At 40.2% G+C, this 17,946-nt stretch overlaps 1 protein-coding gene across 1 annotated transcript in view; it reads left to right on the top strand.

The window, feature by feature from the left end:
• Positions 1-17,946, top strand: part of adam19a (ADAM metallopeptidase domain 19a) — a 141,778-nt gene that overhangs the window by 103,535 nt on the left and 20,297 nt on the right. The window contains exons 7-15 of the mRNA XM_084003148.1: positions 1,282-1,347; positions 1,950-2,021; positions 2,231-2,397; positions 4,624-4,708; positions 7,210-7,352; positions 7,726-7,903; positions 11,240-11,329; positions 13,103-13,298; positions 14,803-14,911. Of these exons, the coding sequence (XP_083859274.1) occupies positions 1,282-1,347; positions 1,950-2,021; positions 2,231-2,397; positions 4,624-4,708; positions 7,210-7,352; positions 7,726-7,903; positions 11,240-11,329; positions 13,103-13,298; positions 14,803-14,911 (1,106 nt within the window). The remainder of the gene's footprint in view (positions 1-1,281; positions 1,348-1,949; positions 2,022-2,230; positions 2,398-4,623; positions 4,709-7,209; positions 7,353-7,725; positions 7,904-11,239; positions 11,330-13,102; positions 13,299-14,802; positions 14,912-17,946) is intronic.

The raw sequence follows: 17,946 nt of genomic DNA, 5'->3' as shown, positions 1-17,946 counted from the left end.
TAGTACAGTATAATATAGTACAGTATAGTATAGTACAGTATAATATAGTACAGTATAGTACAGTATAATATAGTATAGTACAGTATAATATAGTACAGTGTAGTATAGTATAGTACAGTATAGTATAGTACAGTATAATATAGTACAGTATAGTATAGTACAGTATAATATAGTACAGTATAGTACAGTATAGTATAGTACAGTATAATATAGTACAGTATAGTATAGTACAGTATAATATAGTACAGTATAGTACAGTATAGTATAGTATAGCAGTACAGTATGGTGCGGTATAGTATAGCACAGTATAGTACAGTATAGTATAGTGCGCTATAGTACAGTGCAGTATAGTACAGTAGAGTATAGTATAGTACAGTATAGTATGGTACAGTGTAGTATAGTATAGTGCAGTATAGTATGGTACAGTATAGTACAGTATAGTATAGTGCAGTATAGTAAAGTGCAGTATAGTATAGTACAGTATAGTATAGTGCAGTATAGTATAGCACAATAGAGTACAGTATAGTATAGTGCAGTATAGTACAGCAGTATAGTATAGTACAGTAAAGTGCAGTATAGTATAGTGCTGTATAGTACAGTGCAGTATACTACAGTATAGTGTAGTACAGTATAGTATAGTGCAGTATAGTATAGTACAGTATAGTATAGTACAGTATAATATAGTACAGTATAACATAGTACAGTATAATATAGTACAATTTAGTATAGTACAGTATAATATAGTACAGTATAGTATAGTACAGTATAATATAGTACAGTATAGTATAGTACAGTATAATATAGTATAGTACAGTATAGTATAGTACAGTATAATGTAGTACAGTGTAATATAGTACAGTATTGTATAGTACAGTGTAATATAATACAGTATAGTATAGTACAGTTTAGTATAGTACAGTATAATATAGTACAGTATAGTATAGTACAGTATAATATAGTATAGTACAGTATAGTATAGTACAGTATAATATAGTATAGTACAGTATAGTATAGTACAGTATAATATAGTACAGTGTAATATAGTACAGTATAGTACAGTATAGTATAGTACAGTATAATATAGTACAGTATAGTATAGTACAGTGTAGTATAGTACAGTATAATATAGTACAGTATAGTATAGTACAGTATAGTATAGTACAGTATAATATAGTACAGTATAGTATAGTGCAGTATAGAGTGTTGTCTAAACGAGCAGACCAATCAGACTGATGTCCAGTGAGTAACCATGTTCCTTCCTGTCTCTGTGTTTGCCGGCAGGTTAAAAGGAACACCTGGGGTACAACCAAGTACATGGAGCTGTACATCGTGGCTGACAGCACACTGGTGAGCCGACACTAACTCCTCACATTATCTGATCGTTTCTGCGTACTTCAGCGTGAGGGCCACATTTGTCCCCTGACATCAGACAGCCAAATGACACACCGGGATGGAAACAGGGTCCACATCTTAAACAATTATCTCATTCCAGTTAATGGGGCTCGTTCACGCTGAAAGCTCTGAGCTGGTGATTGTCACAGCGAGGCGGAAGCATGTCGACAAGTAGGCGGGAGGATTAGTCTGCTTGATGGCATGCATTTAGGTGGAATGTAAAGGTGGAAGGGCTTTTAAATAGACACTGAGCTGCAGTGATGAGATGATATATCTTCATAAAAGTCAGTTCAAGTTTTGTCTCCTATATAAATGCCATGGTAACGGCACACGGTGACCAATACGAGTCTGGTCCTCTCCTCCTGTAATTGGCGTAATTATGATGATGGACCTGGCTAGAAGTGGGCAAGCATGACCGGTTGGGTTATAGTTATGTTTCCACGGGTCATTCGTCTCTTCAGGAGCAGAAAGAATTGACTCAAACATTTTATTTATTTTTCTGACCGCTGACCTCATTCACACCACTAATGCCCCCACCCGTCTCCCCTGTCCTGCAGTTTAAGCGGCAGAATAAAGACTACGAAAGGACCAAGGCGAGGATAATGGAAATTGCCAATTATGTGGATAAGGTAAGGCTGATGGGGTCTCCTGCTGCAGACTGCAATTCTCCAGGGAACAGCTCCATTCAACAAGCAAAGTGTTATTGTTGTCCAGTCGCCGCATATTGTGACGCCTCTACCAACCCAACTTTGAAGTTTCTTCATGTTCCAAATAAATAATGAGTGAGAAGTGTCCAGTGTGCAGGTACATATTTGATGTTATGTTGTGGTATGTTTAGTTCTACAGGGCTCTGAACATCCGCGTGCCTCTGATCGGTCTGGAGGTTTGGACCGACAGGGATCAGTGTATCGTCAACGAGGAGCCCAACGCCACCCTCTGGTCCTTCCTCCAGTGGAGACAGAAGCTGAAATCACGCAAGAAACACGACAACGCCCAGCTGCTGACGTGAGCAACACACACACACACACACACACACACACACACAATTACACCTAAGCTACAGCTTCCATGTAGAGTCTTTAAGTGCTGAACAAGCAGATAAATACAAAGCAAACAACAACTGCACAAAACAGGAGATGAAATCAGGCTGAAATCAATCAAATGCTTGTGAGAAGAGGCGGTGTCTATATGAATATGAATATGTTTTATATGAATTAGTAGGCTGAAAGGTAAATGTTGTGCTGACAACTTCTGTCCCCAAAGTGGCCAAAAAGAAGCAGCAATGACTTTAGAGTCGAGCTGAAATGTCCAGAGTATCTATCTTCATATGATGAAGTATTTATAACGCTGGGAGATGCTGGTAGGTACTAGCTGATGTAAGCACATGTCATATTTTATGACCAGGGGAAAATATATTGCATTTTCCTAGAAAAATACAAAGAAATTCATATATATATATATATATATATATATATGAATTTCTTCATTATTTTTTTGGCATGACAGAGGATGTGATCTAAAAGGTTTAAAAGATGATTTTCATTTCAGCTCATCTTTAAGGTCTGTGAAACTTTGAATTTTGAATGTCCTCGGGAATCAAAACTACTTGTAAAAAACTCAAATATTTATTTTCAAATCATGATACAAGTAAAGACTTACTAAGAAATTCAAGTTGTCTACAAGTTGCTCTGTGGCTGCCCAGATTGACCGGGGACTGCTGCTTTACATTCACATCTCTTGAGTGCATTTGAGTGATACAGACAGGCTGCTGTGTGTTGGACTCAAACAAGGAGAAGAAGAATTCGGCCTTCGCTTACTGTTTCTAAACTGTCGTTATGAAAGCAGGTTGCGGCGACCTTGTATCTTTATGCAATACGCTCGATATGATGACATCTATCACAAAGTCAAAGTTTACCAAGGAAATAAAGTTTATGTGGAAACACGGCGTGCTGTGGACGGTGGGAGAGCCAATGAGAAACATCCAACACGGATGATAAAATCACCTGAGAAATTGAACATCTGTGTGTCTTAATTGATCACGAGCCATTAAACACAGCGTCCATCTGACGCTCTAAAGTGTCTGTCTCTCACTTCCCTGACAACCGACACCGGAGCGACAGCAGTGAGTTACTTCACTACGTTACACGTCCTTAACCTCTGAAGCCCTCGCCGTATCCCCCAGTAAAAACGCCGGAGATGATCCAAACCCCACATGAATCAGGAAGAGCTCCTCAACCATGAGGCGTATATATGCTTTTATATGGTCTCGTTCCAAAGGGAAGAAGCTACCTTTAAATAACTCAACTATATTACCGTTGTAGAGAAGCAAGATTACATTTCAGAGGTAATATATTCATTAAAATCAAGATCCAATGGACAATGATACAACTAAACGTCTTCTCCTACTCTTCCTCTTCAACTGTAACTAAACATTTGATGAAAATACACTAAAATACAACATTTTTGACACAATTCATAAAGATATACTCAAACATGAATCTCCCAAGAGCATTAAAATAGAAATAAACACAATAAAAATGTATCAATATTCACTGAAGATCCCCGTCGTATACAGGCTGATGAATGGAGAATTAAAAAATGTGAAGTTTGAAGCATCCGCTGTTTGTTTTGATTCAAGGTGCGTTCAGTTGCATTAGAAAGCTCTGAATTTCAATTTTCCACTGATGACAAGCATTTTATTGTAGACTGAAAATAAATGCATCCAGCGTCTTTTGAATGCAGGTTGGATTTGTAAGTCTTGATGGTTAAAATACTTCTAAGTGAACCGAGCAGCATCACAGTTTGATCCACACACTCCATCGTTGGCCCCTCTTGCTCCGTAATTAGCCGCGCTGCTACCAAAGGGCTCATTCTGTTTTGATTCACCGGGCAGGGCTTGATTTTGTTTTTGGATGCTAAGTGACAAGTTTACCGCCAGGAGATCACATGGTGGACTGTGTGTGTGTGTGTGTGTGGGGGGGGGGGGGGGTCCTCGCACGCCCCTCTCTCACATCTGACAGGCCTCTCCTGTCTGCTGCTGTACTTGCACCACTGTTGCATCTGCAATCAATCTGCATCCACTGCGGAGCCTGTAAGTGAACAGGGAGGAGATTAAGGTTTAAAGTGTGTGTGTGTGTGTGTGTGTGTGTGTGTGTGTGTGTGTGTGTGTGTGTGTGTGTGTGTGTGTGTGTGTGTGTGTGTGTGTGTGTGTGTGTGTGTGTGTGTGTGTAGCGGTGTGATTTTCAAGGGGACAACGATCGGGATGGCGCCGCTGGAGGGGATGTGCAGCCTGGAGAACTCTGGAGGCATCAACGTGGTACGTGGGAAATCTCTCTTCCCTTCCTGTCTCTCCTCGCTCTCCTCACTCACATAAACTCCCTCTTTGCCCTCAATGTTTTTTTTCTCCCAGTGTGATTTTTTAGCATTTATTGATCCATGTGTGGACAGAATGTCTTCTAAAATATAGACTTTTAGCCACTTCTTCATTTCCCATTAGCTTTAGGGTTTTGTTTGGGGTCAAATTAGCATCAGTCCTGTTTATGAAGGTTATGAAGGAGTCATGGTGAGAGAATATTCAATATTTGCACATTATCAGTGGATGGTTTTGGTTCCAACAGCAGCAAAGCTCTCATAAACCCACTGTACACTTCCTAGATTCTCCCATATTCCACATAAGAACAACCATAAACCAAAAGTTTGAGTAAACCTCTAGCAATCAGCTAATTAACACGCCCAGGCAAATAAAATAAAAACCCAAACAACTTCCAACCCTGAGGGGAAAATATGCCGAAAACCAATCAGCTCATTCGTGAGTCTTCAAATGATCAATTTGAACGTTTTGTCAGACAGCTGCTTCATGAACTTTAATTTCCCTCATAAGAAATTACAGCTTCATCGGATAATATTATGACCTTTTATATCATTTTGCGTGTGATTGACTACTTCATTATTTCAAGGAACTATGAGAAATCTGCAGTTATTTAGTGGGACACTGTTTTCTGGTTGGAGGAGGATTTAGACGTCCAGATCTGGCCCTGGTGCGACCCACATCCCAGAATCCTCCAGCCTGTATCTGTATGACTTCATATCCACAGTGCAGCGGAGTGAAAAGACGCAGCCGGGGAGATCGATAGCTTTTCCAAGCCTGATTAGCTTCTAATGGGCTGTTAGCTCTCCTGTGTGCAGAGGTGCTCTGTAGAATCCAAATGTAGTCCGGCTGACCGGGCTGAACCAGAACCAGCGGCGACCTCGCTCACATCACCTCCGTGGGTTTGTCCCCGGCGCGCCGAGCGAAGGATTTCACTGCAGAGCGTCAGCATTTCCAGACAGTTAAAACATCCCTGTTTTATACGGTCTGCATAATTCAGAAGCCGAGCTAAGAGTGAGTGACAGCTTTCAGCGGATCAAAGAGGAGCTAAATACGCGTGGATGCCGTCACCGCTGCTGTGTGCTCATGCACTTTGATCTGTTTCACCTTTGGAACAACAAACCGTGGCTCTCTTTAACTTCCACTGTTCACCATCTACTCCCTTCAAACACACGCATTATGTAACTTACTTTTTGGTCAGTATTAAAAGGTTAATGCTCAGTGTTTAGCTCGTCTAGTGAGCGTTAGATGTGCTGGTCGGGGTGTACAGCTGTGCTGCAACATCGACTTTAAAAATGATTCACCACAGACACAATCTGAATCCTGAACTCATAAAAGCTCCTTTTACCTCGAACACCGAAACTCTGAGTCAAACATCCTCCTTCCCCGTTTTGAAAAAGCTCAAGAGAAACACTCATGTAGTGAAATAAGAACCAACAAGACTTGGTGTTCTTGTTGAGAAGCAGACTCATGGCAGCTGGTGAAACAGTCACAACATGCAATCTATTGGTTTCTATACAGGCACAAACATGAGTGGAATGTCCTTTTTCATGGTGGACTCTGGAATGAAGAGCATCCACGTTGCTATGCAACACCCAGAGCTGGTGACGTTGTGTTAAATATTGAGAAATTATGGTGGATGAATCCAACAAAACACGACTTTCAACCACGACACCGGTTTCACACCGCGTGTCCCAAAGTGGACCTAATGTTTGTGTTGTGTCATTTAGCCTCTCATATGTAACAAGGAGAGACGTTATCAACACTGGAACGACCAACAAACTCTGTTTCTGTTTTAACGTTTTCCCAGAGAGCAATAAAAAAATAAATAAAAAGAAAACAATATGAAAACACAAAGAAACAACAGGTACACAAAAGTGTCCCTCCAGGTTCACTGTGTGGGAATTATTATGGCAATTTAATTCCAAATTTGTTTAATAATAGTGAATAAACCAGAAAACAATAACAGAAATAAAGGGAAATTCAAGGCCTAGAAGCCTTTTATTGGATACCTGATTAAGCAAACCAATGTATTATTAATAATAATTACTATAATAATATAATACTTAGTATTTATTTATTTTTATTGTAATTTCTTCATGAATTAACCTATTTTTCTCCTTAATTTTGTTTGTCATTTCTTTTCTATTTTTCTTTAGCCAGTGGGAGGAATTTGGGATTGTATGAAATGTCACTATACATTTTTTACAATACACAAAAAGATTTGTGAAAGAAAGAAATATTCCCTTATTTTTCTTGACATTTGGGGTGAAAATCTAAAAAAAACAAAACAATGGTTTGATGGGCTTTATTATTTCACTAATATTATAGTGTCCAGTGCATATTCCTAGATAGATGATAAAGGTAACAACTTAGTCACAGATGATACACTAAAACATACCCACAGAACGTGTGCGTTGATGCAGCCTGTCCCTCTCATCGACCCACAGGACCACTCGGAGCTGCCCATCGGCGCCGCGGCAACCATGGCCCACGAGATCGGCCACAACTTCGGCATGAGCCACGACCACGACGGCTGCTGCGTGGAGGCCACCGCCGAGCAGGGGGGCTGCGTGATGGCGGCCGCCACCGGGTGAGCCTGCAGCGCCGCGCCAGGAAACGCTGAGCTGTTGACGCTAACAGCTTGACATATTAAACCACACTTTCATCAGCTGAAGGAAAAAAACAACTTACATATTAATAACCTGTCTGCCGAGAGAACTCGTCGTGTCACTTGAGATATTTTGTTTCGCTCAGATACAAAAACACATACTTTTGTTCCACTTTATTATGATCATCATAGATTTTTAATCACCAGTTTTCCCACGTTGGCCTTTACAATAGCAGAAGGAAAGAAAACACTTCCCCGTAGTCGAAGCCTGTGTGTGTTGTCCTACAATATTTCAACACAACACATAGAAACACAGAACGAGTGTGGCATCAATAATGAAAATGTCCCTCTGCAGGCATCCATTCCCACGCGTCTTCAGCCGCTGCAGCAAACGTGACCTGGACAGCTACTTCCAGAAGGGAGGGGGCATGTGTCTCTTCAACATGCCCAACATGAAGGACCTGGTGGGGGGCAAGAAGTGCGGCAACGGCTTCGTGGAGGACGGAGAAGAGTGTGACTGTGGAGAACCTGATGTGAGCACATTTTATTCATTGATCGCAGCGCTTCTCTCCTTTCACTCACACTTGTGACCTGAGTGCAGCTGGTGCAGGATGAACCACAGTAAACCAGTCAGACCAAGATGCCAGGGTACCAGGGTACTGGTAGAGACACTATTTTACTGACCAATTACATTTAAAAGAGAAGAAAGAGCGAACTACGCGTTCCACATAAATATGAGTAAGTTATACTTACAGGAAAAAGTTACAAAAATCAACTTTAATCCATTGATTTATTCAACTAATGTGGGTCCATAAAACTTACCACCTAAAATTAAATGATTTCCACTGATGGATTATTTTTAAGGGACCATACTGGTCTGCTTGAACGTGATTGGTCGATGCTACACACGACTACCAACGGAAAAAATCTTGTTCTGTTGCCTCCAGATTTTACATATGAACACAGAATCTGTAGAGGTTAATTAAGATGAATGTGTAGTTTTTATGACACTTTATATTTCTCCTTCTCTACATTTCAGGGTGAATTATTGTTGTTTTAGTTCCTATTTTCCAGGTCACATAGCAACATTTCTCATAGAATTCCTAAGATCACTCGTGTGCTTGAAAATGCAGGGTATTTTTTGACCTTGGAAAGTAGCTTGATGAAAGAGGTTACATGCTCTGTTTGCTGATGAAGATGTGGTTGAAAGCTCTGTTAAAAGCTTGTATGTGGACCTTTAGTTATGATTTTGTTAAACAAGTACAGAAAAAAAGAAGCCTGGACCACGCAAATAGACGTTAAAATGATCTGACTTTTTATTCTATCTGTTCATTTTCAAATTTCAAAGCTGGAAAAAGCAGCTATTTTCCCTGCGGTTTGACGCGTCGCCGCCTCATCAATAATGTGCTCCGCGTCGCCACTGCTGAAAGATTACTTAAAGTTTCCTCAAATCGAGGTGAAGTGTTTGTGCTCAATAAACCCAGAGGTTAAGTAAACCTACTTTGGTTCAAGCGGCAGAGCAAATTGAAAAACAGAGGAGGCAAATTGGTAGCTGACAACAGGAGCGCTGCCGACGGGGCCGTTCGCCGGGACTCAAACTCAGACAGCCGACAGTCGAGCTTCTGACGAGACGCCTGCTCTTAGCATCGCAAATGAGACGCCTTGCAAAACGCTGCTTAGCGGTGTCACCCTCTGATTTCCAAATGTATTATTCATATGAGAACATCAACAAAAAAACAAGTAAAAATTATAAAAACTTCATCTTACAATAAAGCCAGGAAGGAATGAGAATGTAAGTGTGTTTGTGGAAAATCACAGAGAGACATTTCAGTTTCCTCTCCGTCTTATTGTTGGGATGAACATCACACTAGAAAATAAAAGAAAAGTGCTGTTTGTTGTTGTTGTGTTCATCCATAATCCCCTCTCTGTTCTCTCCTCTGCTTGAGTAAACTCCCACATTTGTTTCGAGTGTAAACGTAGCTTGGCAGAGGGCGCCATGGCAACAGGAGATGTTTTCTTTATGAACGCGGTACGACACGAGAGCAGCAGCAATATCACAGGCCGGGGATTTTATTTATCTGTTGGAATTGTGTCATTCACAATTGTCAATTGTCTGTAACCTAGAAGAGTCCGTTATATAAGTTACTCTATATAATATGTTTGTCTTTAGCATTTCTAACTGCTGACTTAAATAATAATAATAAATAACAGACTACCATATAGTACTGATAACTTCTCGTTTATTACCCTTTAGGAAGACTTACTAACGTTTCTGACTGCTGCCCTGATTAATTATTTCCCTTCATTAATGACTTTCTTAATGATTTAAGCGTTGCTGGCTGATTGTATTACCCTTAAGGTAATGACCAACATGTATAACTGCTGACTTCGAGCCTGTGTCCACAGATCAATTTCAATTGTTCAACAAGGAGAGAGCTTATGTGGCCACATGATCCGTCTTTTTATGAGAACCACCTTTTTTGTGCGACCGCTCCGAGCGCATCAAGTTTAATATCTGTGAACTTTTCAGAAAAGTGTTGGTGACATCACTGTAGAGCACGGTGAGGCTGGTTGTGGCTGTCTGTCTGTCCTGAGCCTTACATGTCAGACTATCGGAACAAAGACACAAAACCTCATTTGTGGGAGCAGATCGGCCGGGCGGTCGCTGCTGAGTGATGGGCTTTTATCTCCGTGCGTGTCGTCTCTGACAGATCGTCCTGCGTCGTGGCTGTCAGATTGAGTCGTGACAAAGTGTGAAGCAGCAGCCTCCAGTTAGTTCTCATGGTGAAATAATGTCAAACAAGCTGATAGTCGGCCAAGAAGGAAATCAAAGGAAAGGAGTGATGTTCGTCTGGTTCAGTGGTGGTTAGAGTGGTGATACGTTGTCAAGATACATAGAAGCATTTTAAAAAAGCGTTCGGAGCATTTTTTCAATTAAACATTGCGATGAAGCCAGTACCTGTGGGGGCTTTCTGACAGAAAAAGATGCTGAATGTGGACACAGGCCCTCAATGAGCCTTTATTAACAACTTAGTAACAGTTATAACTGCTTACTTACTCTTATGACCCTTTATTAATGACTTAATAACATTTATTACTATTGACTTCATGTTTATGACCCTTTATTAATGCCTTAATAACATTTATTAGTATTGACTTCACGTTTATGACCCTTTATTAGTGACTTTATAACATTTATAACTGCTGACTTAATGTTTATGGCCCTTTATTAATTACTTGATGACTTTTTAACAGTTGACTTCATCTTTATATCCCTTTATTAATGACTTACTACATTTATAACGGCTGACATGCTTATGACCATTTATTAATGAATTATTAATATTTATAATTGCTGGCTTAATGTTTATTACCCTTTATTAATGACTTTATAACATTTAAAACTGCTGACATGTTGTTGACCCTCTATTAATGACATTTATTACTGCTGACTTAATGTTTATGACCCTTCATTTATGACTAACTAACCTTTATAACTGCTGACTTAATGTATATGAGCCTTTATTCATTAATGAATAACATTTATAACTGCTGGCTTGATATCACTGCATTTGATTTTTGTGTTATTAACATTCAAAATTGCACACCTGAATTTTATTACTTCTTTCTCAGATTTATAACTGCAGACTTCATTTTTGTAATCGTTTTTTTTTTTCACAAACGAAGCACTATAAAATGGTTTAAAGCCGATGTGTAAAGATTATTAAAAGGGTTTCAGGCCATTACTGACAACCTATAAACCCTTACGAACATAGTGGGAACATTCGATGTGGGATGTTGGACTGTGGATTCTGTGTTTGATTGGGTTGACTTAGTTGTGATAACGTGTGTGTGTGTTTGTGTTACAGGAATGCACCAATGATTGCTGCAATGCCAACAATTGCACCTTGAAGGAGGAGGCTCAGTGTGCTCATGGAGTGTGCTGCGAGGGCTGCAAGGTAAAAAACGTGCACACACACATGCAGGCAGAATGGTGTAGGAGGGAGCTGGCCCCGTTTGTAGTAGTATCTCAGTATCATTAGTTCACTGTCAGTCATTGTGTCAGTGTGTTGACATACTGTACCCATGGCGTATGTCAGCTCCCATCACAGTAGGACTCACACCTACACCGTTCATCTCGGCTCTCATCTCACAGCACAAATGCAAATCCTGACATCCCATTGTTATACCCACAAGTGGGAACCCAAATCCTGTCGAGCTTTAACTCGACAGACGAGTCAAAACACTGAAGGTGGAATTAACTTCTGCACTGTCTGCAGAAGAGGAGCTATTCTTCCTCTCTGCATCACACTATTATCAAGCTATACACATTCTTATACCGGATGGAATAAATTACTATTCTTACATTTCACGGATGTACACATTTTGTATATTAGCATATTTTTATAATGTATACTTTTCTTCAGTCCTGCTGCCACTGCTGGTAATTTGTTATTAGATTACATTACATATAATACTTATGTTTTATTACTTAACTATTAATGCATTTTTTTATTCCTTTCAAATTTGATCAGATATGAAAAAATCTATCTACCTAAGACTGTTATTATGAGTGATATGTCCCCTCAAATGGAAAATATATTTTTCAGCCAAAAATGTTCAGTAACTTTTGAAAGTTTGGCTCTTAACTGCTGTTATAGTTCTGCAGTTTTGAACAAAGCTTGTCTCCACAACATTTGTACGTTTGTAAAGCTATAACAACCCACCCACCTCACAGTTACATAACACTATAGGTTATTGTATTCCACAGTTTAAAAATACTACTGTGCTTATGTTGTCTTGTTTTTGTGCATATATTCATACTGATGCTATGGTATTTTTCTCTGACTCTTTTCTGCCAAGAAAACCCGCTCCGAGGAAAACTGAGCAAATGCGCTCTTGTTGACCCCCTTCCCTCCACTTACGCCTGCATTAGTCCAAAATAGACACTGTATCTTTGCTGAACTTTGTACCTTTATAATTACAACATTGCAATATCATAACTTGTGATCATTTATTAGATGCTATTCACCATTTAAACACACTATCAAGTGTCGGTCCTTCTCATAGAAAAAGAAAAGGAGTAAAACGGACATCGAACAGTGTTCAGTGGTCATTTGACTCATTCCAAAGAAAAATGGTGATTGATGTTAGTTGTCATGGTGACAACTCTCATCAATGGGACTGGAAAGTGTTGTTACAGCTCGCCAGCAAGTGAGCGGACACAGCTTCAGAGACATGTCTGTCTGGCGAGTTAGCTAGCTAACTAGTTAGCTTGGTTGTCCTTCTCTGCAGCCCCTTGTAGCATTACAGAATAAGCAAGTTAGCTAACTAGACAGCTGTCTGCTAGTTAGCTCGGTAGCTTGTCCTGCTGCTGTTCCTAAGTTAGCTAGCTAGCTTGCTAATTCCACTGCTTTAATGATTCACTGCCTACAGAAAATCAGCCGTGGGAGTTGTTTACTCTACAGCTAGTTGTTACTGCTAAATTTTACTTCAGTGCGTCCATGACTTTGCTGTAGGTTGGTTTAATTTATATGGAATTGCTCCATTACAACAGTACACATAAAAATGGCCGCCGCTCTAACCATCCTTGTACATTGATTTGAACAGGAATGTCTGTTCTACTCCTGTTGTGTTTCTATGGCCCAGGAAGGGTCCAGTATGCATCGTGGCTGAGAGATTAACGTGATTTTATGTTGTCTGTGATGTTCCTTGTTGCTTGTTCCTGCCAGTTGAAGCAGGCAGGTACCATGTGTCGTGGGCCAGCGGGGGCGTGCGACCTGCCAGAGTACTGCACCGGGGCGTCTCCTTACTGTCCCGCCAACGTCTACCTGCTGGACGGCTCCGCCTGCCAGTACGGAGTGGCCTACTGCTACAACGGCATGTGCCTCACCCACGAACAGCAGTGCCTGCAGCTGTGGGGTTACGGTAATGAAAAGCCTGCTACCACACACTGCAGTTCATACACTGGACACATTCACTCAGTACAACAGGGATTTATGCACACGCCCCCAGAGCACTGTTCAGCCTTTGTTTAATCAAAGGTTTGGAAAGCTCAGTGCCTTTATTTTGTAGCCAGTATTGGTGTAAAACAGCCTGAAACAACAGACTTATTATTGTTATTGTACTGGACTGACTGTCAGATTTTCTTAATGCTGTGAATAACATGAGCTGGCACTAGTCTGTCAGAATAAACAGTCATCAAAGCTGCATTTGTTCTGTTCCCTCTAAGAAGAGAGAGCTACATTCACAAGCATGACAGTGTTTGTGTAGCAAAACAACAGAGCACAATAGATAACACATTGACTTTTAATGAGTTGCAGTGCCACTGTTTGAGAACAGAGTTATCATAATGTGATGAAGATAAAGTTTTAATATTAAGACTGCATTGAGGATAAAGGTAAAATAATTACATAAATCAGATAAAAATCAATTGAAATAAATCAATTGAATAAATAATTGTATTCTTTAAATCTTTAATATATACAACTAAATTAAATAATATAGTTTTTTCAACATTGTTGAGATTTCTCAATTCCTTCTTCAACTTATTCACTATAATTATTTTTGTTTTAGGGAGTTTACAGTAACATAGTATTACATAACTCTATTTTCTGTGTGGTTGTAGTTGTAAAATCCTGCAATGGCCAGAAAAAAAAGCCTAAAGCCTTTTATCTTTTTGTTTTGAAATGTGAGTGGATGTTCTGTACTGGAACAATTTTTCAATCAGTAGCAGAAAATGAAAAAGTTGTATTAAGTACTAAAGATAGCAGAGTATAAAGAACATCAGTGTGTTGTTGCTGCTTTGAAATAGCCATTCAGATGGTGCAGTCATATATGTTTCCGGATCCCCGAGCCACCTTATACCCGGGCCTTTCCTAGACCACCTAATATATAATGACCTTGATGGGGAGAGGTTCCCACACAGAACGGTTCCCCATGAAACTGTGGTGGGCCGAACTGGAGGTCATCAATCAGAATTACAGGATTATCCACGGAGAATGAGAATAATGGGAGTTTCCTTTGTGTCTAGCAGCAACAGTCGTGGCGTGACGTGTTTGACTTAATTTGCCAAAATCACACGTCTCAATGTCGATGCTGGAACAATAGATCATGCAAACAAAAGCATATTTCCAAAATTGTCTGGCTGTTCTTAGACTCTCATTCTTGCCACGCGTCTGCTAGCCTTTATTACTTTAGCTGAAGGAGGGTTGTGTGTGTGTGTGTGTGTGTGTGTGTGTGTGTGTGTGTGGTGGGCGCACTGTTCCTCACCATCACGTCTGCAACAAGCAACAAGTCTGTTGCCAAGAGCCTTGCGAGTCAGCAGGTGAACATTTGTTTTCTGTGGAGGAGAACATTGCTAATATTGTTAGGCACAGTAAGTACGAGTAAACAGGGTCCAGAGGGCTGATGGGATGTATTATGTTTCCAGGAGCCCGACCCGCCCACGATGCCTGCTTTCAAGACGTCAACGCAGCAGGGAACGCCTTCGGGAACTGTGGGAAAGATGGACATGGCAACTTCATGAAGTGTTTGAAAAGGTAAGAGATGCTGGATAGTGACGCATCCTAACACACATTAAAATAACATCTTCTGCTAACTTCACGAGTCTAGAAAAACAATTTTGTGAAAAAAAATGTACAGGACTTAGCCTCCTTAAATTAATAGTCAGGGATACATACGCGGACTGTGGCTTTATCTCATTACAAACAGGTTCATATGGAAGTTAATTTGTGCCAGAAAAATATATAAACTGTACGTCAACATAATGAGGCACCAAGTCATATATATATTTCTTTAGTGCAAACATTAATGGATGGAACAAATGTGAGAGAATACCCGCCAACCCTCGCTTTTTAAGCTTCTCTTAGCTCGGTGTTTTGATTTTATGGCCCACAACTTTGCTGTTTGGTACGGCCTTGTCACTTTCTGAAAGTCTATTGCTCTGTCTGCAAGTTAGCCCTAATGACTTTACAAGGCCATATTCTGTCAGACAGCATTTTCACTTTGTTCTGCTGCCCAAAACCTGCAGCTTTTAAGTTACTTTGAGGAACTTTTAACTGGTTATAAAACAGTCTCATTTAATACTGATGCTTTTATATGACCTACATAAATGCTGCAGTAAAACAAGAGTGTAGTAGCCGTTCGTCAAAACAAATAAAAGTTTCAAATCAGACTTCGAGTTATACAAATCAAAGGGCCACTGATGCACCATGGGATGTGGTGTACTCGGGTGGGAAAATGTCCAAACAAATGTCCAATTTCAACAAAAAATGTGGTTTATTTAACGAGAAAGCGAGCAAACAAAGAACAAAAAAAAATCCTGTGCCTCTCCCGCATCGGTAAAGAACCATTTGCCCACCCAGGTGCATGCTGGTCCCTTACCGACAGCTTACCTAATTAACCATAATTTCAGGTTCCCCTCTTAACGTGCCCAAATGAAACAAAACACAAATAAGAAATAAGAAACACCTAAACTAAACAAATAATAAACTAGAATACTAATAGAAATCGAATAAAAATGAAATCAAATAAATTGAACAGCACTAAATACTACTAATAAGTAAATAGCTCCAACAAAGAGGTTTTATGAAGGTATTCTGGCGCTCAGAAACACTACCGCTTTTGTCCACAGGGGGTGCCAAAATCAACACAAAATGAAAGTTCCTCGAAGTAGCTTCAAATAAGTGATAAAGTGCCGTTCTAGTAGTCATCACATGAACATGTGGTTATTAATAAATCTCTGCTGCTGTCAGCAAGCAGACTTTTGCTGAGTGTTTCATCATTCATCCTCTACACATACAAACACTCTCACAGAGTCAGGCCCTCTGTACAGTGTCAACACAGGCCTCGGAGTTAACATGGCACACCGCCAGAGCCAATTATGGAGCCAAATTAGCGACTTAGTTATGCAAATGAGGCTGTGGATTAAAGTGGTTGACGGCTGCCTTGTATGATCCACCGCTGCCCAAATCCATTATGGAGTCCCACAGGAGTCATTAGAGTGTTTTCTGGCCACAGTGAGTCAGGGAGCTGATTAGAGGATATGTAAATGCTGATCCGTCTCATATTAAGACATGTCACGATGTAAGAGGAGTCCACACGGAGCTGCTATCTGCCCATCACTCTGTAATCCTCTCCTATTGCCTTCCTTGGGATAGGCTGTTACTTGAATCACCATATTACTCAGGAAGAAGAAAAAATAAGTGTTTTTCCTCAAAAAGTCATGTTGAGGAGCCTCCTGACTAACGATGGATCCATGTGGGGTTTACAATATCGCTACGAGATACAGTATATATGATCATATCATTTCTATAATTCAGATATCTGGTGATGAATGTTATGTCTTTGTCTTTGTCAGTGCTTATATAATGTATTGTGTTTCGTACATCATAAAGGGGAATTAAGGAAAGATAATTAGGAAAACAACAATTATTCACTTGCTAATGAAAACGACAAAAGTTCCTGAGCTGTGATGGATCGGAAAATGAATACATTAAACAAAGTTTCAACGTGAGTGGAAAATGCATGCTGATGCTTTATGACTCTGCTGCAGTTCCTGTTCTGAGATCAGTCAGAGGCTGACTTGGACAAAGTTCAGAATTCAGGCTTTGTGTCGCTTTAAGACAAATGTTTAGATGATTATAGACTCATAAAGTCTTGTCGTGACTTGGCAGATAGACATGACAGACTACACGTTGCTCCCTGACCAATCATAGCTGGTAATCTTTCACCACGTCTGTGATGTCATCACTGGGTTGCTGAAGTACCTCTACTGTTTCTCTCCAGTTTTTTACTTTCTTCGCTCATCATGATAGTTCCTGAAAGATACGTCAAAGAGGCGGGGCTGTTGTTGCCATAGAAACATAAATGTTTCCTCCATTCCGTGTTGTAATTCCACCTCACCTCGTTCCTCTTTCGCTTCGCTGTAGACCTTTTTCACAGCAGCCATTTTGCAGGGTAAACACAGGTGTAAATGTTATTATTAGGTATGGTCCCTATGGTTCTATTGAGCCAGCAAGCACAAGAGCAGGGCCCCGCCCACCTAACTGGAACACCTGACTTTACCCTGCAATTACATGTCAAAATGGCTACACTGAAAGGGGCCTTTTGTTTACAGTTCTGTGCTCCTGTTGGTCAAAGTGGCGGCTGTGATGGAATATGTTGTTGAAGGCAATAACATAAAAAAAAATCTAATTTGCAAGATCATGTATAAATCGTTAAAAATGCCTCACAAATATAAAGTAAAACATTTTTGAAAGCTCAGTTATTTCTTGGCGTAATAAGTGGACGATGTAGTTTTCCTTCAGTAGGAAGAAATAGGTGATAAATCGTCATCTGGTGCTCCGGCGTGTATTTCTGACAGCAGGATAAATCATGATTTGCGTGTTTTTGATGACTCGCATAGATGTCAATGCAAATATATGAAACACCTGCTGGATCAGCTGGTAGGTCACAGCACAGATTCACTGAGAGAAGTCAGACTTAAGCTGATAAATATCGGCAAACAGAGAATGTGTGACTGTGAGGAAGTGTTTGCTAAAAGTGAACATGGAGCTCCAACGACCCTGAATGT

This window comes from Eutrigla gurnardus (assembly GCF_963514095.1).
Source record: "Eutrigla gurnardus genome assembly, chromosome: 23".
NCBI lineage: Eukaryota > Metazoa > Chordata > Actinopteri > Perciformes > Triglidae > Eutrigla > Eutrigla gurnardus.
The sequence above is the reverse complement of the archived record's forward strand: the minus strand, read 5'-3'. Positions and strand labels throughout refer to the sequence as shown.